Source organism: Thrips palmi, unplaced genomic scaffold (genome assembly GCF_012932325.1).
Source record: "Thrips palmi isolate BJ-2018 unplaced genomic scaffold, TpBJ-2018v1 HiC_scaffold_16, whole genome shotgun sequence".
NCBI classification, from domain to species: domain Eukaryota; kingdom Metazoa; phylum Arthropoda; class Insecta; order Thysanoptera; family Thripidae; genus Thrips; species Thrips palmi.
The window spans coordinates 15321117-15347199 of NW_023144625.1; the positions used below are offsets into that span (position 1 = coordinate 15321117).

The following is a 26083-nucleotide window of genomic DNA, read 5'->3' on the forward strand; positions in this document are numbered from 1 at the left end:
CGACGACATGGCCTGGCCAGACATGCACAGTGACCGATTCCGCTGTCTCTCTCGCACACGGGACGCCCCTTATGAGTGCGAGCGAGACAGAGCGACGAACATGAGTCTCGGAATCAGTCTGCAGGACGCGTTCCTAAGCCGCGAGACCATTGCACAAGTTCGATAAAACGCACGGAAATGTGAAGCTAACCCTCCGTCGGCTAATTTATATGAAAATTTCCTGGTTGCGCCTTGCTTTGCCCAACTCCAACCAAGCGCAAATTTGCATGGGACCCCTACCTTCGCTTGTCGCAATCGTTGCTTGAGTTTTTTCTTTCACCCCTTTCCCTTCGCCTCCAGCAAAACATGAACGTACAGTATATTCGTTTTTTTATGTTTTCCTTTTTTTTGCTTTTTTTTTTGTTTCTAATATAAAGCAGTTCTAGGCGTCTTTTTCATTGTAATCCTCTTGGTGTCGCAAATTAAATAATCCGAGCTAACACAGTGGCGGACTCCGTGGCCAGACGTCGAGTAAATCCCATTCTAACGCAAAAAAATACGTATGAAAAAATAAGTGCAGTCTAAAAAACATAAAAAGTGTACTCCAAAACTAGGCACGAAAAACGAAGTGCGAGGTACATAAAAATTAGGGTACTTTTGTTGCATTGTGTGGGATCTCCGGGTCCCGGTCTCCCACGGTGGAAGCCGCAAATTAAAATAGACAGTCACTTTATCGGTCGATAGCGAATGCGTGAGTCACGGACAGTGTCAGTCAGTGGACGTCAGGGAGGGTGCATCAGGCTAATTGGTCCGCGGTACGTCAATTTATTTCCGCGGTGCAGTGCAGTTGTAGTTGGGGTTGCCACTCGTGGGTTGCCTCTGGGGTTGCCCCCCGTCCGCGTCCATCACGCCATTCCCATGCTCCGCTCCCACCACCTCCCACCGTTCACCCCCCTCGGAAGAGATGACCATCCCCCTTCATTTCAGGAAAAATTACCCGCACCCAAATATTTGGAGTGGAGGGCGGGGCGGCTGGGGGGGGGGGGGGCAACACGCCACCCACATGACCGACCACTCGCGCACGCGCACGCACGCACCTGCAGCACGGCCTTTTGACCTCTTGACACGACACCAAAGTGATTGAACTATATTTAGATTGCTGTGCTATCGTCTGTGCCCGCTGTCTTGTCTCGAATCGTTCGGGAGACGACTGTCTGTACACATTGTACAGTATCCCAGCATCCGCTGCAGTGCTCTCTCGCTGGGACTCCACTGTGCGACAAGCTAACTGGTCGGCCCGGCGCCTCGGTGATTCCTAGTGTGTTTCCCGTAGCTGATGACGACAGCTGCTCCTGTAGCATCCTTTCTTTTTCCCAGCCCGTGAGTCACCGTCCTGCCACCACCTGTGCGTCTCTCTAGAGACGGAGTGCCCCAACTTTGAGGGGGGGGGGGCACGCAGGCCCCCACCATCACCGTAGGCCCCTCTCCTTTGGCCTCTCGCGCCGCTTTGCCGCTCCGGCTGACTCCGAGAGGGGCCTGTGCACTCGGGACGGCATGCTGTCTCTCTCGCTCCCATTGCGCGGGCCGCCCCGATGAATGAGGGCGAGAGGGACGGGATGACTCCCACGCCGCACGCCACCGGGGCGTGGCGGGGCGTGGCGGGGCAGGGCGGGGTGGGGCCACCCTTCCCTCCGCCGCCCACCGCCCCCACCCCTCCCCGCCCGCAGCGCTGGCCGTGCCGCGCGCCCCGTCCCGTTCCGTTCGGCGAGGCTTTGTGCGAGAGGACCTCTGCTACCGAGTGCGTGTTGCCGTCGCCGTCCCGCTGCTGCTCGCGGAGCCCTCTCCTTTCATCCGCTGCTCCTCTCGCCGAATCTCCACACCATGTTCGCCGTGCTCGCGCTGGTGCTGGCGGGGCTCGCCTCCACTCAGGCTTACAGTGAGTACAAATCTGCGATCCCCAGGGCTGACGAGGGCGAGGGCTGGCTCGAGGGCCACCTACCCCGCCATGCTCGTCGTGTTGTTGTTGACGCCCTGCCAGCCCAGCCCTTATCGATCTAGCCCTTCCGCGGTGGGACGCGCCTACGGCCGACAAGCGGGCAGGCGCGGGGCGCGGGCCCTAGGGGCGTGACAGGACCTGTAGACCACCACAACACGGCACGACGGTGACCTGCTGGGCACCGGGACCACGGCCGTCGCCGTCGCCTGGCCGGCAGAGGTCGCGGAGTGAGGTTAGGTCGCTCGTCCCGTCCTGTCTTCCGTGTTGAAGCTCAAAGACCAACCAAGGATGACAATGACAGACTTGGGCTTTGGCGGCATCGTCGGCCGCCAGCCCTCTCTGATGCGGAACGCGCTGCTGCTGCTGATGCAGTTGATGTGCTTCCGGTTGCACGTCCTCGTCGATCTTTAGCAAATTTCGAACTCGGCTCCAAGCCTTTAGTTCGCGTCTTGGGGAATTACCCACTGTGGCCAAGCAAGCAGTCTCAAACGAACTGATCCCTTGATCTCTCTGTTTAGGCGGTCTATCTTGCTCATCATTCGGGGAATTCCACACTTTGTTCCTCTTTTAAAAATACCTGAACTGCAACAGGTCGTCACTTTTCTGAGACTTCTTTTGAAAATTGAAGTCTTGTAAATTTGGTTTTGCCTTCTTGCTGGAGTCTGTAAACTTGTTTTCTGAATTCTTCTCTCCGATTTTCCAGCCTGTATGCTTTGTGGCCCAATCCCGGGAAAGGATTACTGCTGCTACGATTACAATGACAACCACTACTGCTGTTCTCAAGAGGAGTACTTCAAGGGGTAAGTCTTACCTTAGGAAATCAGTTAACTTTCACAGTTGTATTTTGTGTTGAATTTGTTCGTGATTAAATGTAATTTTTGTTGCAGTGGCTTCTTGGACCAGCAAACTATGATCATCCTGATTGCGGTTGGGGTGGTTGTCCTGGTTGCGACGGTGCTCTTCATCTGCTGCTGTTGCTGCTCATGCTGCCCCTGCTACAGACGGCGCCGCCAAGGTGCTGTGTACAACAGTTAGTGCTACTCCATTGCCCCTTAAAGACTCATGTGATAATGAATGGTGTGCTTTTGTTGTCTGTGATTCTCACACCTCATATCGCTATCAATTCTCAATTCTGGTCCCTTAAATTTAATATGTGTTCTGTACTTCTCTTCATGCATTTTACAAATCTTGTGCTCCCACTTCCAAAGAATTATCTTTTTGAATCTGTTCTTTTTCTTTTACATGCAGACTAAAGGATGTGGTAAGAATGCAACTTTTAGTTGCAATCCTCTCTTTGGTATACACAAGGTTGAGCTAACACTTAACTAACACTAAGCCTCAGGTCTTTTACAAAAATGATTGCAAATATTGCCTTACAAGACTTCTCATGTATTGCAGTATTTCATTACATACTTTCAAGCTGAGGTGAAAGACAAGCCCAAGCTTAGGCAGAAAGTTGAACAAGCCTATTTAAATTTGCTTTTATAGATTTGATTTAGTATTTTGTTAGTTTGCTTGCTATTTTCTTTGATTATGACCAAAGTTGGTTCATGTGCCTATGTTCACTCCAATCAGAAGTAATTGCCATTTATTTTTAATAATAGTAATAACTCTCTAAAGTTTTTGAATTAGTAATGTCCCTGTCGTTGTTCATTTTTTTCTATGCTTGTCTTGGTCTTCTCATATTTGCATGCTTCCTGCTTCTTTTATGGTCACATGTTTGTCATAGGACCTGCGTGAACATTAATTTAACCAAGGATATTGTCAGAGGAAATATCTACCGCCAGTTATGCTTCCTCTGCCTTATGGTAAGACTACCTAGTCTTGTATTTGGGTTTGTTTCTTTTTGTATGTGTGTTTTTTTTTGCATGTTGAACTAACTAAATTAATCAACACAGCGATTATTGCATGCTGTCAAAAAATATATTTGGTTAATCTTTGGGATTGTTACTATATTTCTATTCTATATCTGATGCCCACTATTTTAAGAAATGCGCAAGTCAATGGAAGGAAGAAATCTCATGTGACCATGAACTGGGTGCAAATGCAAGCTTGGTTAAAGTATGAGCAGTATTTGTAAGAATGTGCAGTGGCAGATTCCCAGGTTGTTGTTTTCTGATTGCAGGCGTCACTCTACCCCCTGCATACAATCTTAGTTCGCCAACCTACTACCCTGCACAATATCCTGCACAACATCCTTCCAACCCATATATTGGTAACAGCTCATTTAAAGTCTGATTAATTTTTAATTACCTTGGAGCTCCTACTGACTCTTGTACAATTTTTTTCTCTTGCAGCTCCTAATGCATCTGCTCCTGTCTACCCCACCCTACCTGTTGCCAAGCCTTAGAGATGTTGACAACATTTCTGTGTTCTAAAGCACAAAAAAATATTTTCTCTTTCTTTCTGAAATTGGAACAAAGTGCCAAAGCCTTTTCTCCTTAATTGTATACTTTTAGTTTCGATATCTGATTTTTTTTCCAATGTGATATTATTTACCTAATTTATGAATATCATCTTGTGTACTTATTTAACTGATGCCATAATGAAAGTTGAGCAGGGGTAGGCTCATTAAGAAAAAAAAAAGCTATAACTGTACTTTGGTTTCAACCTTCTTTTAAAGCCATAAATTATTTTTATTTTTATTTAAATAGTTTCTATTTTATGTATTGCAGTGATAATGGCAACTTCTTATGTTAAATATTCTCATCATGCTGCCCAGTCTTGGTCTGAAGACTGCACATGACAATACTTAAGTTTCATTTGTTGTGCACCAATTTAAAGTAAGTGTACCGTATTTTAGAATCGGAGTAGACCCTTACAACCCTAGAGTGGTATGTTTTACTTTAGGACTTATTTTTTATGTGTGTTCTTGCAAGTGCTTTATGCTTATAAGCTTTCTGTTGGATTGTATTACTTCAGTGTCAATGACGAGACTACAGCTTTCATTCATAAATTTACGCATATTCTGTACGGATGTAAAATTGTTTTCTATTTTTGAATGGGATTACTGTATTAATTCCTCACAAAAGTATTTAGAAGTTTGTCAGCTTTGTGTTACCTGTAGCATCTCTGTGACTTCAAAAACTTGTTAGATTGTTCTATTCATGTTCATGTCCAATTCATTCCTTGTAGGTTTTAGAATTGATATTATATTTCTCATGACTCAAAGCTCTTTGCACATGGCATGACAGCCAACCTCGGCCCAGCGAGAATTGTCAGGTTAAATTCAGAGGTTGAAGTCAAATTTGAGTTGAATATTTACCAGTAACTTTCTGGGTAAAGACATCTTTGCCATATTACTTGTGTTGTGCATTTCTGACTGAGATCTGATTATAGCTTTAATGTGTTATGCAATGGTCCAACAAAAACAAATTTATGTGATGAGGCTTTTGTGAACAAATATCTACAGCAAGGATTAATTTCTATTTTCCCAATAGTTTGGGTTAAAGTGAGTCTTGTTTTTTTTTTTCTTGCTGGGTCAGGTGCGGATACAGGGGGAGGGGGCAATGGGGTTTTTGGCCCCCCACCCATAGCCCCTAGATAGCCGCCTGAAAGGTTCGCAAAAAGTGCTACTTTGCCCCTGTAAGTAGGCAAAAAGTGCTACTTTGCCCCTGTAAGTAGGCAAAAAGTGCTACTTTGCCACTTTCCCCTCAAAGGCCGCCCCTGGATCCGCCACTGTGCTGGGCACTACTTGTTTTCCACCCTAGCTACCCTGTTCTCCTTATGGTGAGACTGTTGGATTCTTAGACATCTTAAGATCTTAATTACTTTACCGAAAAAAAATGTATGCACAACTGCATTGCACATTAAAGACCATCTCAATAATGTAATTGAAGAGCAGTGAGTCAATTATGACTCGATCTCCATTCTCACACCAGCTCAATGTGTAATAAATTTAAGACCTCTAGAGCAAAGTCTGATTTTCTTTTCATTTTGTTACAAATTTTCTATTTTCAGACTATTTGACTCTGTAAAAATCTTTCTACTGCCTGTACCTCAATTTTGTGTGAAGTTTGTGCATTAGAAAATGTGTTAGCAAATTGTATTGCATTCTATGGGCAGCAATAAAACAATGATTCACAATGACTAACTATTTGCTTTTCTCCTCTAATCCTGTAACTCAGGACCTCTCGAGCACGGGGTATCGACGGGGTCCGGGACGTCAACATTCCCCTTCTGCCTCTGCCTCCCCTCTCCCACATCAGTCTCCCCCCCCCTCCTTGCACCTCCTCCCCTCTCTCTCCTACAATTTAAAACTGAACACCGGCGGCGAGAACTGAACAGAATCCAGGGGTCAGGGGTCCAGGGTTTGATAACTCTAACGGGTGGGCAGGTCGGCAGGTCTGGCTCTCAGGCGTGTAGCCGCTCTGATAAGACTACAGTCACGATCGTTTAAAATGAGTGGAAAAGAGGTTGACATCGATGGCAGTGTTCTTGAAGGGGTATGTAAAATGGTCACCAAGGGAAAGACGGAAACAGTCAAATGTTAAGAATTTTCTTATTTGTCTAAATTTTTCTGTTAGATCAAAGAACGTGATTAGAACAGGATAAATTCAATGTAGTAAAGATGCATATTTTGAGGTTAAATGCTGTTTGACAAGAGCACCGACTCCTGGTTTTAGTAAATAACTGAATTAAATTATATTTTATGTGGTGTTGTGTCTGTGTTTTAGGGTGGCCAGATCCTTAGACTGGCTGTATCGCTGAGTGCCATTCAACAAATTCCTATTCGAGTCAACAATATCCGTGCAGGAAGAGATAAGCCAGGCTTACGCCCTCAGCATTTAAAAGGATTGGAAGTGGCAAGAGATATTTGTGGTGGAAAATTATGGGGCTGTAGTTTACAGTCAACAGAGATCGTATTTCATCCTGGGCATCTTCTTGGCGGAGAATTTTCTGCAGATACCCAAACTGCTGGGTCTGTCTTCTGTACTCTTATTTGACATAGCTTTATGTTGATGTTATTGTATTTACTTATCATACAAATTTTTATTTTCAGGAGTGTTAGTTTATTGATTCAAGTAATTTTGCCCTGCGCCTTGTTTTCGCCATCACCTGTCCAGCTTATTCTTCGAGGAGGCACTAATGCTGATATGGCTCCTCAGATAGACTACACTGTGACGGTTTGTGCTCAATACCTGTCATTCATTTGTCGCTACTTTATTCGGTGTTTATTATTTTCCTCTCATGTGTGTTTCATTATTTAGGTTTTTAAAGGCGTCTTAGAAAAATTTGGAGCCACATTTGATGGAAGTATTGATAAAAGGTAAAACATAAATTAACAAAATACGTGTCGCTTTGGATTTCAATTTAAAATTTTTTAATTTATATTTTTTTACAGAGGGTATTTTCCACGTGGTGGTGGGCTGGTCAGGATGAACATCAACCCAGTATCACACCTGCAACCTGTGAATTTGGTTGATGCAGGTCATGTAACTCGTGTTTGGGGACGAGCATTTGTTGCAGGGAGCTTCAACATTCAGGTAAAAATTATTTCTTCAGTCAAAATTTTGTGCAATCTCCTACTTACTAAATCAGTTTTCTCATTAAATTTTAGGATGCCAACAAAATGGCCCAACTTTGTCAGAATCAGATCCAATCAACATTTGAAGGAATTCCAGTTGTAATTAGTGGCTACAAAGAACATCCTCAACAAGCAGTGGGGAATGGTTCAGGAATCAAGTGAGGACATCAAATGTTGCCTTATTCCTTGTTGGTGAATTATAATTTTCTCCTTTCTAAAAAGTTTGACTGTACCCTTTCCCAGTTTATTTGCTGAAACAAGCACAGGATGTATATATGGTGGTTCAGCTCTCGGAAAAAGACATCTGAACACTCAAGAAGTTTCTGCTCAAGCAGTTTCAGATCTTCTAGGTGCTATTAAATGTGGTGGTTGTGTTGACAGTTACATTCAAGATCAAGTAATTTCCTATTTTTGACCAAAGACACATTTTGTTTTGTTATAGATAGGTTTATAGTTTTTAACCATTTGACTCCTCTTTGATTTCAGATGATAATTTTAATGGCCTTAGCTGATGGAATGTCAAGGATTAAATGTGGCCCACTTACTTTACACACCAAAACAGCAATTTACATTGCTGAAAAACTTTCCAAGGTAAATTAAGAGTTACATGAACCTTTCCCTTTCAAATATATATTTTTTTTCAAAAATATTCTGAAGCTCTTGTCCTTGTTTCAGGCACGTTTCCATGTCGAGGAATGCCCAGATGGGACTAATTTAATTAGTTGTGAAGGAATAGGTATGAAAGCAGTATCATGTAGCCCTATGGACTTCTGAGAGTCTTATTCCCCTGTCTCTCTCTCACTTTTTATTTTCCTTTTGGTGGTTTTTGATGCTATATTTTTTTAAGTTCACTTTCAAGATCTGTGATCATTTAAGCTAGTCCCAATTTTATTCATATGTACATGAATTTATGTTATTCATATGTATGTGAGCATGGATGCGACTTGTGACCAATAAACAACTACAACAAAAGACTAGCTTCTCTCATCTCCCTCATGAGCCCCGCGCAGAACACAGATGGGGCCTACCGTGGCGGAGGCGCACGCGGTCGCGGGGACGGGGGCGGGGGGCAGCAAGGCGGGCAGCACGGCCGCGGAGGCGTCGCGGGCCGCGAGCCAGGCGTCGGCGCGGATGGCGGACAGGCGGGGCCGCGCGCGCGCTGGCGCCAGGATGCGGCGGATGAGCGCCTTGCAGGCCGCGGACACACGCGGCTCGTCGGGGAAGCGGACTTTGGCCTGCACCTGCTGCAGACCACCGTCACACTGTCAGCCTCTGGCTGCCTCTGGCACCGGCAGGGCCATCCTGCTTGCTCAGATCAGGGCGCCACCGGCGCTACCTTGAGCAGCTGGTTGAAGTTGGAGTCGTCGAACGGCAGGCGACCGAACACGATGGCGTACAGCACCACGCCCATGGACCAGATGTCCGCGAGCTGGGGCTGGTAAGGGACGCCGCGGAGTATCTCCGGGGAGGCGTAGGCGTAGCTACCGCAGAACGTTTCGGACAGGTGGGCCCCTGCGCCTGGCCGGGGGTGGAGTAAAGGAGGAGAAGAAGAAGACGAAGAAGAAGAAGAAAGACAGGATAGGGGGGTTTGAGGTCCAGACTGCCTGCGCTCTCACCTTGACTAGCGGATTCACCCCGGTACGCCGTCAGCCCTCGGGCAAAGCCGAAGTCCGAGAGCTTGATGTTCAAGTCCCCATCCATGAGCAGGTTTTCGCACTTTATGTCTCTTGTCAAAGGGCAGACAGAGACGGGACGGGGGCAACTCTCACTGGCTAGCTCAAAAAGAAGCAACTGCTGTACTTGATCAATTTGGGAACCACACGACGCTCTACCTGTGCACGATGCCCAGGTCGTGGCAGTACTGCACGGCGTCGGCAAGCTGGCCGAACCAACGGCGTGCTCGCGCCTCGTCGATGTGCGACTCGTGCCTGATGACGTCCAGGAGGCTGCCGTTGGCCGCGTACTCCATCACGATGTACACTCTGCCAACCAGGAGCGACGAGTGTCTCAGCAAGGGCATTTCCTCTCACGAGTTTTATTTATTTTTTATTAGGGTAGATCGCTACACTCCGATGTCCCGCGAAAGTAGGCGAGACTCCAGAGGACGACCTGAACCCCTTCAAAAATTGGAAAAACTAATTTGTATTAGCGGAGCCAAGCGTCACCAGGGCTCTGTATTTTCCTTACTCATTAGTTTAAGGCACGAATTGCTGACGGATTGGCGGGGGGATGCCTTTGATGCGCCGAGCGTGGCGATCACCGCGAGGCAACTTGGAGTCATTCCCTCCGCTGAACCGGTCGGGAGCGCCTTCCGCCCGATCGCTCTCGGAGGACAGACCCATCGCGCCGTCCGATTCACAGCGCCGAAACCACGCGTGGGGCCAAAGCCCCGTGTCTAACGTTATTTAACCGATTGAGCGCGCCGCGAAAAGGCCGTGCTGCCATCTAGCGGCGGCCGCCGGAACTACTTCACCGCGCGCAAGGCGCGTGGCGGGAGCGCGCCCTGGCTGGGGAAGGCCCACCGCCGCGCCGCCGACGGCATGGAAGGGGCTGTGCTGGTGCACCGTGTACCTGTGCGTGGTCTCGATGGCCTGCAGGAAGCGCATGACGTTCGGGTGCCGCAGCCCCTTCACCACCTCTATCTCGCGCGGCAGGAACTTGCGGAGGTAGTCGATGGGCGCCTGGAACTTGGACACGATTTTCACGGCCACTTTGCAGTCGTGGTTCTCCGACTTGGCGACCTGGATGGACGGAAACGGAGACAGAGCCCAAACACGTGTTGTCGAGCCGGGCTCGTCGTCGTGCTTGCGTGCCAGAATGGTCGGCGCTTGCCTTGACGGTCGCGTAAGACCCCGAGCCGATGGTCTCCCCGACGGTGTAGCCGTGCGTCTCCAGCACGGTGGCCTTCCTGGCCTCGCCGGCCTCGCCCCTGCCGGTGGACGTGGTCGAGTCCGAGGCCGCGTCGACGCCGTCCCCGGCGCAGATCTCGGCCCCGGCTGCCTCTGGGCCTTCATGTAGGCCTTCATGTAGGCCTCCTCGCAGCGCCTCGGCGGCAGTCCCTGCAGTGCCCGCGGTGACGGCGCTGCTCCTGACGGCCGGGCCGAGCGCGAGGAGGGCTTCGCGACGCCCCTCTTCAAGGCGGTGACGCCCCGCGCCTTCCTCTAGGCCCGCACGGCCAGCACGGCCCGCACCGCCAGCACGGCCCTCGCCCCCCTCCATGGGGCCTCATAAGGGCGTTCGCGGGCCTGCTCCGGGATCCTCAGTTTTCAGTTTAAACGGAAATTGGGCATGCCGCCTTGCGTTGCCGCGGCAACCCGCGCGCCGCTTGTTGCTTCGCATGTATAATGCTGGCGGGGCACGCTTGCCCTTGCAAAGAACGACGACATGACGAGCAGAGGGAAATCAAACGACGACCCCCACGCCATGTTCACGACTCGCATTTCGCCCGGATCTCGGAGAGTGCGCCGCGCCGCCTTCGCGCCACTGCCAGCCGTGTGGCTGGCCGCTGCACCGTGGCGCCCCCACGCGGCGGGCGGCCGAAGCAGCCGGGACTGAATGGGCGCGCAACACGAGTCCGCTCGCAGCGCAGTCGAGTCTGGCGGCTCCGCTCCGCGCTCCGCCACCCCGCGCCACGCCACCGCCGCAGCCTCACCGTGCCGACGTGAAGTGACGTGCCGGCGCTGAGCCTCCGAGGGCCTCCGCAGGGCGCAAGCGACGTGTGCGAGCTCGCGGCGCGTAGAGTCCGCGCGACGCTCGGGAGGCCTCCGGGTCGGGTGCCACCGGGAGGGAGGGTGTCATCGCGGAGGTGCCACAGCAGCCGTGCCCTCCGTGAGTAACCAACAAACCGAGGGGGCATGCACTCCCACATGCATCCTACCCGTAACACTACAGTGACAGAAATCCTCAAAATTTGACTTTTGGGTTGTTTTGGGCTATTTTAGCTGACCTTCGATGATTTCGGGGCACAAGGGTTTTGAGAGTGCATATTACCCCCTCACGCTACACTGGACGACAGCGCTCGTTTCTCACTTTAATTTCTGTGCGGCTGCCATGTAGCCCAGAGTGCTTAACGGGCCCGTATGTTCCGGCCTCTTTCGTTACATTAAAATCTCCATACGGATATAATTATAATTTTTATTAAAAGTATAAAAGCGCTCGTTGGGGATTTGGGCCATTTCGTTGTTGGCCCGACTCGCGTGCTGGTCATGCTGGTCATGCCGTACGTGACCGGCCGCTTGTGTGGCGAGCGCCGCGCAGGCGAGATCGTATTCTTTTTTTTCTGTTTCGTTCTTTTTGTTTCCACCCTTTTCTATTTATTCTACGGCGCGTTGCGGTTCAGTTTGCCCGTTGGCTTACCTGGCGCGCTCATGCAGGTTGCTAGGCCATGGACGTCGCCGTCCGCTGGGGCGCCCGCCATGCTGCCATGCTACGCCATGCGAGGCACGTCGGCCTGGCGTAACAGCGGCATACTTCCGCCCGTTTCACTTACGGGCCACTTCCACCGACTTCCACGCCCCCGTGACACTGGGAGGGGGCCACCCCCGCCGTGCCCGCCGCTGGACCTAAGGACTTCCAACTTGTCCAAAAAAAAACAAACAAGAAAAAGCCAACTTTAAGGTGCAAGGTCGAACGGCGAGCGTTAAGTTGTGAACTTAGGACAACTCGATTCCGCATTGCGCTCTAAATGCTAACCGTCTTCGATGTAAAGGTTAGGTTAGGTTAGGTTAGGTTAGGTCACTCAAATTGGGATTTTGCGTTGAGGCTTTGGCTCCTGATGACGGTCTTATCTTAAATTAACACATGGAAAGGTTAGGTTAAACCGATGGGTGCCCCCCTTGTTCTAAAATGGGTGACGTAATATTTGCACGCCGCCAAAGTACGCAAAGAGTGCCACATTGCGGGTTTCGCCCGGCCCCAAGGAAGTCCTGGGAAGCAGCGCGTGGGCGGGCCGCGCGTCGCGTGTCATGTAAATCCACGCTGATTCACATTATTCTTTCCTTGTAGAGCGGCTGCTGCCGTTCATGTTGATTTCAAAGGCGGGGAGTGTAATTTTTCGAGTCAATATTGGACGGAATGTTATTTTTCGGGCGAGGGAGCGAGAGCGACGGCACGGGCGGCAGCGCGCTTCCTCGCACCCCTCCCCCCCCCTCCGGCCCCCTCACCGGGCCAATAGGGTGAATGGAGGTGGACTGAAATCCCCGAGTGGCATGCGGGGCAACGCGGAGCGATGCGTGGGCGCTGGGTAAACCCAGCCCGCGTGAGGCGCGCCCTGGCGGACGGATTCTGAAGTATACGCTCCTGTATCGGCCTGGCGGCCTGGCCCGGCACACTGACTCCGAGAGTCGTTTTCCTCGCAGTCGTTCTCGGCCACGGGACGCCCTAGTGCGAGAGAGACAGAGGAGTCTGCAGGGGCCCCGACAAAACAGAGTCCTGTCCAGTCCCGTCGCGCCCAACAAGGGCGAGTGCGTGCCCAAGTAGTCGCTCCAGCCGCCTCAGCCGGCCAGTCCAATAACTGTCGCTGTCGTCCTCGGCGCGGGCCGGCGCGGCCGCTGCGGCGTCCGGGAGGGCGGCAGGGCCGGCGGAGGGCGTAGGAGGTGGAGGGCCCGGACAGCGCCCCGGAAGTGCGCCACTGCATGACATTGCACTCATCCCGGCCGACCGAGGCCAGACCAGCCAGACCACATCGGCACTCACGTGGGGGCGGGAGGCTCTTATGAGGGCTGGCAGGGCGAGCGAGGCGCGGCGGCTCGGCGGCGCGGCCGCTGTGGCCGTGGAAGTGGTGGTTGAAGGAGCAGGGGCCGGGCGGGGCCGGGTGGCGATGGCGGTTTAGCGGTGGCGGCGCTGGTGGTTATGGTGGCGGGGATATTGCGCGCCACCAGGCCCAGCACACTGAGAGGCGTTTCCGTCTCGCTCGCACTGAGGGCCGTCGCGTCTAGGCGCGAGAGAGACTGTCGGAATCAGTCTGCAGGCCGGCGGCGGGGCGATGTGCTTTGACTGATGTGAGTTGGCAAACCGATCGGACCAACTTCCCCTCCCCGTTCCCGCCTTGCAGCCTCTGCTGCGGGTGCAAACATTCCCTGGGGCTTTGCCTGGGGTAGTCAGGGGAGAGAGCCCCCTCCCAAATGCTGGCTTGCTGGGGCGCGAAGCCCCCCCCCCCCTTTCCTCCATCTCACACTGCTCTGATGAGGGCTGTGTGGCTGCTGATCACTGCTTTGATAGCCAGGACCAAAAAGTCCCGCCTGGGGTTTTGTGGATGCCCTCCGAGGAGGAACCACCTTTAAAATTATGTTTTCGCCCTCTTAAGTTTTTAATCCGTTCCGCATCTTTACACAAAAAAGGTAACTTTATCCGACTTTGAACTGGTATTTTATAAATTATTCTCTTGCTAAAAATAATACATATTTTTATTTTTTGACGGAGGGGGCATGATCTTTCTGTGGCCTTCATGCACGCTTGATCTCGGGGTTGTCGTCCCTCTCACTCGCTTCACTTCACCTGACTTGCGTCGACTCGCTTGGACGTGATCGACTTGGCTCGAAACCAAAGGTGACCCCGCCCCGCCCCGCCTCCGCCTCCGCCGCAGGAGTCAAATAAATTTTGGTGGAAAAGCCGCGGAAGTTCGAAAGCGGTTTGCCCGGATAGCCAAGTTGCCATTGCCTGCGCCGCGTTAACGGGATTCCGAGGTCGGGATGCACCGGCGGGTACTCAGTTGGCGGAGCCCAGCCAAGCGCAGCCAAGCGATTGCAATGATAAGGCCGCAGGCCACGCGCACCGAGCGATATTACAGCGTCGAAAAAGATTAAAGCCAATAGCCAACCAAGTAAAATATTAATACAAAATTTTCAATAAAAATGTTTGTCTCTGGCGTAGACGTACTCGGGGAAGCACCTGTTTCCCGCCTGTTTTTCATCAGCCTAATCGGTAACTCCTTTTTTGAGTTTTCTTAGTGACAGTGTCTTACAAAGTTTTAATCGAATTTGAATTTACCCACCCTTTTTTGAGTGGAGGAAAAGGCGCGTAACCGATTGAATCTCCGTTCCACCGCCCCTTCCTGGTCTCTGCTCTTCCCCCGGCAGGTGGTCCACGTCCCCACCCGATTAGTGGTTGGCGTCCCAGGCGAACACCGCTGCCCGCCGGCCCCGCGGCCCCGCGGCCCCGCCCTGCGAGCCTGCGAGATGAGACCCGAGCCGCGCCGCGCCGAGCGAGAGGACCGCATGAAATATTCCTGGGCAGTGACCCGTAATGATACGGTCGCGTGCATTAGTTCTCGGCCCCGTTTCTCCGTTCAGGCAGGGCCTTCACATATTCTTTCTTATGTCGGGCGGGGCGGAGCGGGGCGGGGCGGGACCGCGCGGACGGGCCCGGCGAGCTCAGAGAGTTACGGTCAGCGATATGGGAAAAGGGATTGAGTGAAGGACGCGCGTTCCTGTTTGGCCGGCACTCGGACCTAGCCGGACCAGTACTGAGAGGGAGGTCCCGGTGCTCTGTCTCTCTCGGTTTGCCTCGGCGGCAAGACGATCGCCACTTTCGGCTCGGCAACCTGATTCCCCCCCGCGAGGCCACGGCCAACAACTCATTCGAAAGCCACGAAACACTCCGGCGTCGCACCGGTAAACTTGCCTGGGGACTGATTCCGAGAGAATCGTTTTCGTCGCTCTGTCCCGCTCGCACCTGTTCCTGCGACGCGGCAAGGGTGCGAGAGAGACAGAGCGACGAGAATGACTCTGGGAGCGAGTCCGCCGGTCGCTGGGCGGGGCGGCGCGGGAGTGGCACGGCACGGCACGCCTCGGCACGGCACGGCGGAGTGCTCTCGGAGCGCGCTCTCGGTTTTTCGCTAGACGGCCCTCATCGCCGCCAAAGGTGTTCTCGGGAAGGAAAAGAAAGCAGGAAACGCCAACAAACGAGTAGACAAATCACCGCCAAAAGGTTCCCCCTTTCCTCTCCGACTTCCAGACTTCTGAAGCGACTCGCCCTTCGCTGCACTGGGAGTCGCGCTCGAGTTTCACCGGCCCAGCTGCTCTCTCGCTCTCATGGGTTGTCCCCGGCTGTCCCCTGTAGGTGCGAGGGAGAAAGAGTGACGGAAACGACTCTCGGAATCAATCTGCTGATCTACTAAGGGAAAATAAGACCGTTGAGGCTGGGAGGGCAGGGGCGGGGAAAAAGAGGAGGGGGTGCTGTTGAGCGGACGCCGGTATAATTAATGGAAAAAGGCAAGACTGCCGCGCGACCCGGGCCGGCCTCCACCGCGTTCTTCGCACCAAAGTAGACTCAGCGCCTTACACAGACTCTGATGCTGCTGCGAGAGGTGCCAAATGCGCTTTAGGAGAGTCTCCCCTTTTCTCTCTCTCTCTCGCCCGCTCTGTCTCTCTCTTTGCACTAGAACGGGGTCCGGAAGACAGATTATTTTGTTTCGCTCCAAAGCCACTGCATGTTTCTTCGCATTTCGCGAGTGCGCGCGTGCGTGCGTGCGAGAGAGAGACTGAGAGTGTGTGCGCAGGTGCTCACGGGTGCGTCCCCAATCGTACCGTTAACGACTCGCACCCAGTTACCGGCCCCTTTACGCCCCCGCATGCCGGGAGGGTCTGTGTTTATGAGGTGGCCGTCAGCCAGCAGGCAGCCAGGCAGCCAGGCAGGCAGCCAGGCAGCAGCGCGAGCAGCAGCGCCAATTAAGGCCGCCTGAACGCCCTCCTGGGGAAAAATACAGAGGGATGCAGTAATTGAGCTCCAGGGTGCCATCGAGGCCCTCCACCACGGCCGGCGCGCGTGCTTGGCGGTCGGCGAGGCGATACAGGCGCGGCCAAAACTGCGGTAACGATGCGGGCAACAAAGAAAAAGTACAGGAAAACAAAGTCGTAAAAAAAAGTGAAAATCCGTCGATTTTTATTGCGGGAAAGGATAATGGCATTGTGCGGGATGATGACACCGTTGCCCCCGTGGCAGTCACACAGCCATCAGCCGGAACGAGGGGTGCCGCGGTGCCGCGGTGCCTCGGCGGCCAGGCGTCGAGAACGAACCGTGCCCTTCAGGCGGCCTTGCGGCGCCGAGCGTGTGTGCGCACGTTTTCAAACACGTTTTCAAACACGTTTTCAAACACGTTTTCAAACACGTTTTCAAACACGTTTTCAAACACGTTTTCAAACACGTTTTCAAACACGTTTTCAAACACGTTTTCAAACACGTTTTCAAACACGTTTTCAAACACGTTTTCAAACACGTTTTCAAACACGTTTTCAAACACGTTTTCAAACACGTTTTCAAACACGTTTTCAAACACGTTTTCAAACACGTTTTCAAACACGTTTTCAAACACGTTTTCAAACACGTTTTCAAACACGTTTTCAAACACGTTTTCAAACACGTTTTCAAACACGTTTTCAAACACGTTTTCAAACACGTTTTCAAACACCGACGCGAGCTTTACCTCCTGCACTCGGGACTCGGCGAGCGACCCGGTCCGGTCCTTTGCCGGCTGTCCTGTGTCGCGTTCCTCTGGGGCCTCGGCGGCCTCGGCCCCTCGCCGCGTCCGGGGCGGGGCGGGGCGGGGCGGCCAGGGCGACGCAGCATTCTGGAGCGGGCCGGGGATATAAAGAAAGACTACCATTGTCAAACGGGCCGTGCAAAGCCAGCCAAGCAGAGGGGTGGGGCGGGCCAGGGGCAGCCAGGGGGTAAGACGACGGCGGCGGTGCGTCCTCGCCGAGCACCCCGTCGAGGCCCTCGCCGAGGTCGGCCGAGGGGCACACAAGCCCCCTTAGCCGTTGTCTCCGAAGAAAAGTGACACCGCGCATCGGCGGGGCTGCCGGCCTGCCTGACCGTGAGCCGGCGGGGCGGGGCGGGGCTCCACCGGGCTCTGCGGCGTCAGCGGGGCCCTGCGGCGGACCGGGCCGGTGCCGCGGGATTATCACCACGACAAGGACGCGGGGGCGGCCCGGCCGGGGACTCGGAGGCCCGACCTGCGACAAATAGGATCCTGGACTCAATCCGATTGGCGCGCGGGGAGTCTTATCGAGGGCCCGGAGACTGAAAAAGGGCCGGCGTCGCGCAAAGGGTCGCTGCGGGGCCGGGCCGGGCCTAGCCGGGCCTGGCCTCGGCCTCCGGGCCGCGCCAGCTTGCCCTCGTCCGTGACCATTGGCGCGCCTCTCGCGCCGCCGCCTCGCCCGCCACCCCGACTGCGACTGGGTGTCTCGTCCTCGTCGTGCTCGTCGTGCTCGTCGAGGCAGTCTCCAGCGAGACGGATGCGCGGTGGCGAAGCACTGCGGGATCATCCCCGCGGCGCGGAGGATGTGGCGCGAGGCGTCTGGAGGAGTTTCCAGCGGCAACGACCGCGGCTGCACCCACGCGCCACCTGGCTGGGGTGGGGAGTCGGGCGTCCATTTTCTCGGTACGCGGTGGGCTGGAACCGGCGTAATTTTTCGCAAAGTGTGCCGTTCACGCGCCACGGGCCGGAAAAGGAAGGGGGGGGGGGCTGTGAGATGGCGGCGCGTCTCCGCCACCTGGAATATTGCGCGCGGAGATGAATTCCAACACTTTGCTGTCTTTTGCTTTAGTGGCTGCTCACCTTGTTCCGGTGCGAAGGACGCTCTCGTCGCTCTGTCTCTCTCGCCACGCGGCGGGCCGCCCCGTGAGTGCGACGGAGACACGGGACGAGAGGATCCTTGGGAATGAGGCCGTAGAGCTTGTCCTTGAGACCGTATGTCCCTTCCCTGCGGCAGGTGCTGTGGCTGCCATGCCGGGCCGCGTCCGCGCGGGCCCTCTCCGTCCGGGCCGTCCGGGCCGGGTCGCCGCCAGCGCCACCTAGTGGGCCCCGGGGCCCCCGCCGCGCCTCGCCATGCTGGTGCTGCGGTTGCTGCTGCCGCTCGTCGCCGTCCTCGCCGTCTCCAGCGCGACGCGGGCCGAGGGCCGGGCCGAGGGCCGGGGCGTGCGGCACCGCCACTCGCGGCACAGCAGGGGCCCGCAGCAACAGCAGCAGCCGCAGCAGCCGAGTCCGCCGTGGGTGGCGGCCCACAACGACGCCCCGGACAGCCAGCACGCGAGGACGACGCGCAGCGCGGCCAGGGCGTCGACGCCGCCCGTCGAGGACGCCGAGGCCGCCGCCGCCGACGTGCCCAGCACGACGCGGCCCCGCGTGCACGGCCACCTGGAGGAGATCGAGGAGGCCCTCATCAACACCAAGGGCGGCGGCACGCGGCAGGCCAACCGGACGCTGCTGGACGAGGACGACGACGTGGATGACGTGGGCGGCGTGGACCCCGGCGAGGTGGACATCGTGACGCGCTTCCTGCGTATCGTCGAGTCGCAGCACCTGCTGGGCGGCAACTGCACCGCCGGCACAGACCTCAACCTGGGCGAGGGCGTGGTGGACCGCTACGCGCAGGTAAGCCTAGTTTCGTTCCACATCGTGGAGGGCGCAGTGCAGTCGTTAATGGTAATGGTAATGGCAGGTAGGCAGCGCGCGCGCAGTCGTGCGGCCGTGGTGCCTATCCCGTCGATTGCAGGCGCCATAGGCCGTGTTGGAGGCTACGGAGGCAATGCGTCCCGCTGCCAGGGCTCTGCCGTCCCCAAGCCCGTCCCCGTCCCGTCAGCAGCTCCACTGGAAGCCGCGCTCTGTCTCCCTCGCACCACCGCGCGACGCCCCAGGAGCAAGAGAGACAGAGACAGGCGGCGAAGGCACGGTGCGCATTCCAGCTGCAAGCAGGCTTGCAGGCAGGGGGCGACCAGCCAGCGGACCAACCGGCCAGAATAAAAGTTTGATTGCTTCCGCCCTGTTTGTTTCGAGACTCTCGAAGGAAGTCGGCGGGGAGCCTGCTGGAACGTGAACCCGGAACGCTTCAAGCAGTGCGACGGGGGGCGGCGCGGCCGGGCAGTGACTGGTCAAAAGGCAGCGCTGGGCAGCGCAGCGAAGAGAACACAACTCCCTGAGACAAAAGCCAGGCGCGAGCGGCGAGGGTGCACGAGGGCGACTCGACAGCGCGGGGCGAAGACACGCGTTTCGGACAGCTTCCAGACGACGGTGCGGTTCGGTGGACTGACCAGCAGACATCTCGAGAGTCGTTTCCGTCGCTCTGTCTCTCTCGCACATACGTGCAGCGCCAGAGAGTCCGAGCGACGGAAACGACTCTCGGAATCAGTCTGCAGCAGGCGTTGTGCCCCCGCGAGGGTCTTGCGTTGCTCTCCGATGGACTGGACCGGCCGGACACCTCTGGCTGTCAATTGGTGGGTTCACACACACACACACACACACACACAGCGGAACGAGAGGCAGTGCTGTGAAAGGGGCCGAGCGCGCCAAGTTTGTGACGGGTGTCGAAGCAGCAGCCTCAGCCAGTCTCGCCCTTCCCGCGGGAACAAACTGTAAACTACGGGGAGCCCTCTCGCTTTCCCGTTACGCTCCGGCCGACTGCACGGCGCCGCGTTGCCGACTGAGGCTTTGTGGCGAACCGATGCCGCCAAACTGTTGACTCCACTACCACACTCACCTACACGACGAAGGAGCGAAATACCAGCACGCGAATAGGAACTTTGGAACTCGGCAGCATCACAAAATGCTTCAAAAAAGGTCTGGGAACATTTATGCTGACAAGTGGACTGATCGGCAATCGGAGTTCGGTCGGGTCCGGCAGGTGTCTAGTCTGGCAGGTTCGGCGGAGGCGGGGAGCCAAGAGGTCAATTGCAGGCGATGGAGCGAGCGGAGTGCCGCTCCACCGCACTGTCAGTGACAGTCTCTTTCGATTTGGCTTGAGCGCCTGTTCGCGACCCGGCAGTGAGCAGTGATTTTCGCCGCTGGAAAGGGACTCACACACACACTCACACACACACACACACCGACACACACACAGAGCGCGTCGGACGGTTTGAGACAATATTCATAAAGGGGATGATAAAAATACGGAAAGAGACTTGTCTCGTGTGACAATATAAGGGTTGTTTGTCGATGCGAAGGGCAGGGCCAGGGCAGGGCGGCAACCCCCATCCCCTTCCGGTGCGGAGGCAGCCCAGGCAGCCCGGGCCAGGCCCGGGCAGGCGAGGGAAGGAAACAAGGACACCGGTCGCCGTTGTGTTTTGTTTGAGAAGGACGAATCGCGCTGCAGAGCCTTCTTCCTCTCCTTCCGCCCGCGGCACGGACTCATTCATTCCACGCGTCATCGCTCCGTCTCTCTCGCACTAACGGGGCGTCAAGTGCAGGTGCGAGAGAGACGGAGCGACGAAATCGACTCTCGAAATCAGTCTGCAGACAGATGCAAGAAAAAGCTGTGGCAGCGGGGAAGGAGGCAGTGGCGTGGCAGCACCGCCACTGTAGGCAGCTGTGACGCGTCGACACGTGTCGATGGTCGATGCGGCGAGGCTCGCCAAGGGTTGCCAACGGTGGCAGCAGCAAAACACTCGCCGGGTAAACTGCCAAAACTTGTGTCGAAGGTGTTACTTTCGACAACAGCATGCCGCAAGTTAAAAACTGGCGCGCGCAAAAACGGAACGAAAACAAAATCCTTTTTTTTTGCGACAACTTTGGCCCGGTTACATGGCGTTGCTTTGCATGCATATGGATGGATAGCAGGCGATGGCCCGATTCTGCGGGGCGGCGGGCAGGCCTGGAGGCTCTGGAGGCGAGGCTGGACGGGGAGCTTGTTTTGGGAGTCGTCCGCGCACGGGCACCGCTTCGGCCATCACTGACGCCGTGGTGCGCCCTGGCCGTCCGGTCCGGGACGCGAGACGTCCACGCCAGACGACGCCAGGTCCAAGAGCCGAACCCCCTTCTTGTGCTGCTCGGCAGAGCGGCTAATTCTGAGTCCCTCTGGCTGCCCTAGGCCGCTGCTGGCCGGGACTGCAGACCGATTCCAAGAGTCGTTTTCGTCGCCCTGTCTCTCTCGCACGTGAGCGGGACGCCGGCCATGAGTGCGAGAGAGACAGGGCGACCCTCGGAACCAGGCTGCTGTGGCCGGGACTGACTGGACATCCCAACTATTGGCGACGCGCGTGTAACTTTGATACTGCGGCCTGGCTGGGTCTGCCGCTGGCACTGGCGCTGGTACTTGTCAACGGCGCTGTGTCCGTCGTAACTGCCCGCCACGCCCCCATGCACTGCCCCGGCACTGCCCCGGCACTGCCCCGGCACTGCCCCACCCCGCCCCATCCCGCCCCACCCCCACGCTGCCACTCGTCTCGTCGAGATATGGCGCAGTAACTAAGGCTAAAGGCTGGGCTGGCGGCGGGGGCGGCGGCGGGGGCGGCGGGGGGGCCCCAGAGCACCCCAGGAGGACGAACGCGGCGACGCCAGAGCGCGGGGTTTCCGGTTTCCGGTTTGCTTTCCGGCTTGGTATCAGTGCGGGTTGCCACTGAGACGCCCGTTTGCGGGCGAAGTTACAAGCTTAAGAAGCGGGCCAGAATTCCCTCGGTTATGTTGAATTGAAACGACTACGTCAACATTTCAGTTTTTTAAAAGTCATAAAGGTAAAGTTGGTACGCTGCTTGGTCGATTTTTTTTCCTCTGGTGTGATGAGAGGGCTGAGAGGGTCGTGGCCACGGCGGGGCGGCCCCGCTGGGCGGCACGGCCGGCCACAGCCCTCTAACCCCGTTGTGGCCGTTTTGATCTCCGGCCGGCCCATCCCATCGCATCGGCCTGCATCAGCGTACTTAGCTTGCAGGCGGCTTTGCCGGCCCAGTCTGTCCGTCTGTCCGTCTGTCTGTCCGCCCGCTCATTGTCCGTTCGCCCGTTCGCCCGCACGTCAGTGTTCGACGGACTGAAAGGATCGGATCAAAGCCTCTTCCCTCCAAGGCGTATTGACTCCGCAGTCTCTCTCTCATGGTGCCTCATGTTCATCGCGACACTATGCAACCGAGACAGCAGATTGGTTCAGAGAGACCTTTTCGTCTCTTTGTTGCTCCCGCGCCGATAGGGGAGCGTCCGACGATGGCGAGAGAGACAGAGCGACGGAAACGACACTATAGCGCCCTTTGTACCTTGTCCGCAGGAGCGCTTCCGCGTGGAGGCCGACGTGGCGGTGAACCGCGCCAACATGCTGACCCGCCTGTGGAAGTACGCCGGCGCCAAGGTGCTGCACTCCGAGTACCTGCTGCACGCCCTCGTCATGGCCATGGTGGAGTTCGACGACGACATCTTCGCGGCCGGCAACTGCTACGACGCGCACCAGTACAAGGACTACTGGCTCTTCTGCCCGTTCGCCTACCGCCTCCCCGAGGGCCCCGTCCTCGTCAAGGACCTGGCCGTCGAGTACAAGTACCTGGAGAACACGTCCGAGTGGTTCTACATGGCGAGGAAGAACGCGGAGCGCGTCATCTACAACTACAACCAGATCGCGCACGGTGAGTTGTAGTACGTCCAGTAGTCCACTCGGCTGCTCGCCGCATCGCTCGAACCACAGTGCGGGGGCGGAGAGGTAGCCACATGGCCAAAGTGGCATTAGCCGGGATCGAACCGAGGGTCCAACCCTCAGCAGGGGAACCTATCCGCGAACCGCGCTACGAGGAAGGGAGTGTGCCGCCGACCGGGCCATCAGACACAGGCAGCAGGTCGCCGTCGAGGCTTTGATGTAGCTTAAACTGGCCTGCTGACATGCAAATTGGAAGCCGGCGACATGGCCGCCGCGCCAGCGCGCCGCACCGTGCGCCAGACCGTGGATGTGGCGGCGTGCCGGCCACCACTGCTACACTGTTACACTCGGGGCACTCGACGAAAGGGCAAACTGGGGACGGGTACCGCGAGCAACAGGCCGTCAAAGGGCAGCGAAGGGCAGCCGACCGAACCGAGCATGCAGGCAGGCAGAGAGACAGGCAGACAGGCAGGCAGGCAGAGAGACAGGCAGACAGGCAGGCAGGCAGGCATCCTCGCGGCTCAACCGGCCATTGTTTGTTCCAGAAATCGGAAATGAATCGCAGTTATTGAGACGGCGCCGAACTTGATGTTTATTCGGCGAATGAGATCGGAAAAAAACGGCATCGGCTGTGCGGCTCGACGCAGGGAAGGGGTGCAGGCCAGGGGCAGGCCGGGGGGCGAGAGGAGGAGGAGGAGGAGGAGGGAGGAGGAGGAGGGGGGGAGGAGGAGGAGGGGAGGAGGGGGGGAGGGGAGGAGGAGGAGGAGGGGAGGAGGAGGGGAGGGGGGAGGAGGAGGGGAGGGGGAGGAGGAGGGGAGGGGGAGGAGGAGGAGGAGGGGAAGGAGGAGGAGGAGGAGGAGGAGAGGAGGGGGAAAGGGGGAGGAGGGGGGGAGGAGAGAAAAAAAGGCGCTCCTGGACGAGGACTGGGTGATGAGTTGGGCTGTCCGTCCGCGGCACAGAACGCATCGCTCCTGACTAGCTGCTTGTTGCCGCGCGGCCAACGTGTGTTTCCCTTGCTTCCCCTTCCGCGGCGAGGCGCCGAGTTTCGCGGTGGGACCGCGAGTGCCGGGAAACGTGCACGGGAGAAGCAAATAAAAAAAAAATAACAATTCATATAATGAATAAAAAGAAACATCGATGAAACGACATGACAAGACCCCAATCATGCACATGTCATTGAATTTCGCCGCTGCGTCGAAACAAACATTCGTTCCTCTTTCATGAAGGCAGAAGTCCACTGAACAAGCGCCCATTAAAAGAAAATAACCGAAATGGAAATGTCGGGTCCGACTGCAGTTCGGATCCACATCCAGGAGAGTAGGTTGTGGTCGCTGCGCTGTGCCACTACGGACATTTTGGTTGCCACTGGATGACAACTCCCAGGCTAACTTTTCTTACAATAATATCGTCAAACCAGTTGGTGGCGACATCGTTGCAACACCCATGCAAGGAGCTCTGTTGAAAATGTCATCATTTTGAGTGATGAGTCACCATTTTAAGTGACGAAAATGTCATCGACGATTTTGTCATCAGGCTGCAACAAATTTTTACAGTGTGTTCTCCCGTCCCCCTTGTGGTGTGAGTAAATGGGGAGGTCGTGTTCTGTGGGTCACCTGCTGCAGGCCCGGGCTGAAGTGCCCTAGAATCGGTCACGTGGCGGGCGTGCTGCGCATGGGGCCCCGCATGGGGCACTCGGCACTCTCGCATGCCGCCCCGCCGGCCCCCCGGCCCCGAAGGCGGACTGGCCGCCGCGCCGTGGAATGGACCCCCGGGAGGCAGAGGGTCCCGCCGAGTCGGACCTGACCCGCCCAGACACCTGTCACCCCCACCGTCCCCCCGCTGCCCCCGCTGCCCCCCTCGGCCCTCGCGGCGCCTCGCCTCGCGGCCGTGCGGACTCGCACATCTTCCACGCGGAATCATCTGGCCCCCCGGCCCGCACTCCCGACTTGGCCCGGCTGACCGCCTGAAAAGGGATCCCATCCGGATTCGAAATCGGATTATCGCCACCCCTGGCCCGGGACCCCCTTCCCCTTCCCCTCCAGCGAGAGACAGCGAGTACACATCAATAATGCCGCGCGACGACACACGCGCTTTTCTGTTTGTTCCCGTGAGATATTTATTCCTCCGGCTGTTCTTCCGGTGCTGGCGGCAGTCCGACTCCGGGAGACGCCCTCGCCCCTCTGTCCCCCTCGCACCTATGCAGGACGCCCCGGGAGTGCGAGAGAGGCAGAGCGACGAAAGCAGAATCTCTCGGAATCGGACTACCGCCAGCACACTGCTGACAGCGCTGCCGTGAAAGCCGTGGCGGCCGCGATCCCTTCCTGTTGCGTCCGTGTGCGTGCGTGTGTGTGTGTGTGTGTGTAGATGAAGGTGTGTCTGTGTGCACTCACGTAAGATGAATTATTTGGCCTTGTTTATGCGCGTGCTGACTGTGCTGACCGGGGGTCGCCACGACGTGCACGTCGCGCGCGCTGCCACCTCCACTAGGAGGGTGGCTCCCCGCGAAGGCCATGGGCCATGGGCGGGGACGGGGTCTGCAGCCACGCTGTTCGAGGCTCAAACAGCCACGCTGTTCGAGGCTCAAACAGCCACGCTGTTCGAGGCTCAAACAGCCACGCTGTTCGAGGCTCAAACAGCCACGCTGTTCGAGGCTCAAACAGCCACGCTGTTCGAGGCTCAAACAGCCACGCTGTTCGAGGCTCAAACAGCCACGCTGTTCGAGGCTCAAACAGCCACGCTGTTCGAGGCTCAAACAGCCACGCTGTTCGAGGCTCAAACAGCCACGCTGTTCGAGGCTCAAACAGCCACGCTGTTCGAGGCTCAAACAGCCACGCTGTTCGAGGCTCAAACAGCCACGCTGTTCGAGGCTCAAACAGCCACGCTGTTCGAGGCTCAAACAGCCACGCTGTTCGAGGCTCAAACAGCCACGCTGTCAATGACTCCACTTTTTTTTTAAACAGTGGGTGAGGGTCGATGCCATCGCGCTGCCTCTCTCGCACCTGTACGGGACGCTCCGTGAGTGCGAGAGGAACAGAGGCGAAGGCGACTTCCAGAAATGGGCGTCTGCTGCGTGCATATTATGCGCACGCGGACGTAAAGAAGCCGTTCGTTTTACGGTGCCCTGGCGGCTGTAAAATTAATACTGCCATCCAACTGGACTTCGGCCGTCGTAAAGTCATCGCGATCGCAGTCCGCTACCCTACCCTCGGTGCTGCACGTGCACGCCCCGCCCCGCCCCGTCCCGTCCCGCCCCGCCCC

At 56.1% G+C, this 26083-nt stretch overlaps 4 protein-coding genes and 1 non-coding gene across 7 annotated transcripts in view; 3 read left to right on the forward strand and 2 right to left on the reverse strand.

Annotated features, from left to right (window-relative positions):
- Positions 1 to 1715: 1715 nt before the first annotated feature.
- LOC117642549 (protein shisa-5-like) lies at positions 1716 to 6068 on the forward strand. 3 transcript variants are annotated; one of them, XM_034380821.1, is made up of 5 exons: positions 1716 to 1915; positions 2679 to 2775; positions 2863 to 2990; positions 4101 to 4190; positions 4273 to 6068. In XM_034380821.1, exons 1-5 carry the CDS (start codon positions 1861 to 1863, stop codon positions 4323 to 4325), a joined length of 423 nt encoding a protein of 140 aa, XP_034236712.1. In that variant the 5' UTR covers positions 1716 to 1860; the 3' UTR covers positions 4326 to 6068. The 3 variants fall into 3 exon arrangements, with proteins under 3 accessions (XP_034236712.1, XP_034236710.1, XP_034236713.1); XM_034380819.1 differs by having other exon boundaries at positions 1721 to 1915; positions 2863 to 3005; XM_034380822.1 differs by lacking the exon at positions 1716 to 1915 and adding an exon at positions 2061 to 2207 and having other exon boundaries at positions 2863 to 3005.
- A 139-nt stretch (positions 6069 to 6207) lies between these two features.
- On the forward strand, positions 6208 to 8474 carry LOC117642184 (RNA 3'-terminal phosphate cyclase-like). The gene is made up of 9 exons (XM_034380119.1): positions 6208 to 6420; positions 6652 to 6896; positions 6978 to 7101; positions 7186 to 7244; positions 7320 to 7461; positions 7536 to 7660; positions 7746 to 7899; positions 7989 to 8093; positions 8178 to 8474. Exons 1-9 carry the CDS (start codon positions 6376 to 6378, stop codon positions 8274 to 8276), a joined length of 1098 nt encoding a protein of 365 aa, XP_034236010.1. The 5' UTR covers positions 6208 to 6375; the 3' UTR covers positions 8277 to 8474.
- A 143-nt stretch (positions 8475 to 8617) lies between these two features.
- Positions 8618 to 11919, reverse strand: LOC117643031 (testis-specific serine/threonine-protein kinase 4-like; the record flags this gene model as incomplete). Its single annotated transcript, XM_034381669.1, has 7 exons — positions 11859 to 11919; positions 10335 to 10504; positions 10074 to 10243; positions 9335 to 9484; positions 9119 to 9228; positions 8839 to 9020; positions 8618 to 8746 (listed from the first exon to the last, which is right to left on the reverse strand). Coding segments are annotated over exons 1-7 (972 nt in total), but the record flags the coding sequence as incomplete, so codon positions are not given.
- Positions 9554 to 9706, reverse strand: LOC117643207. The gene has a single exon (XR_004587603.1). It is a non-coding gene; the product is annotated as a U12 minor spliceosomal RNA (small nuclear RNA).
- Positions 11920 to 12302: 383 nt separating the features above from the next.
- LOC117643032 (probable G-protein coupled receptor CG31760) overlaps positions 12303 to 26083 on the forward strand; it is a 60270-nt gene continuing 46489 nt past the window's right edge. Inside the window, exons 1-3 of the mRNA XM_034381670.1 lie at positions 12303 to 12310; positions 18609 to 18873; positions 22466 to 22817. Of these exons, the coding sequence (XP_034237561.1) occupies positions 12303 to 12310; positions 18609 to 18873; positions 22466 to 22817 (625 nt within the window). The remainder of the gene's footprint in view (positions 12311 to 18608; positions 18874 to 22465; positions 22818 to 26083) is intronic.

Coding starts and splice junctions, on each gene's coding strand:
- LOC117642549 (XM_034380819.1), top strand. CDS start 1,861: ATGTTCGCCGTGCTCGCGCTGGTGCTGGCGGGGCTCGCCTCCACTCAG. Junction 1,916..2,678: donor CGCCTCCACTCAGGCTTACA/GTGAGTACAAAT, acceptor CCGATTTTCCAG/CCTGTATGCTTTGTGGCCCA. Junction 4,191..4,272: donor TCCTTCCAACCCATATATTG/GTAACAGCTCAT, acceptor TTTCTCTTGCAG/CTCCTAATGCATCTGCTCCT.
- LOC117642184 (XM_034380119.1), top strand. CDS start 6,376: ATGAGTGGAAAAGAGGTTGACATCGATGGCAGTGTTCTTGAAGGG. Junction 6,897..6,977: donor GCAGATACCCAAACTGCTGG/GTCTGTCTTCTG, acceptor TTTTATTTTCAG/GAGTGTTAGTTTATTGATTC. Junction 7,245..7,319: donor GATGGAAGTATTGATAAAAG/GTAAAACATAAA, acceptor ATTTTTTTACAG/AGGGTATTTTCCACGTGGTG.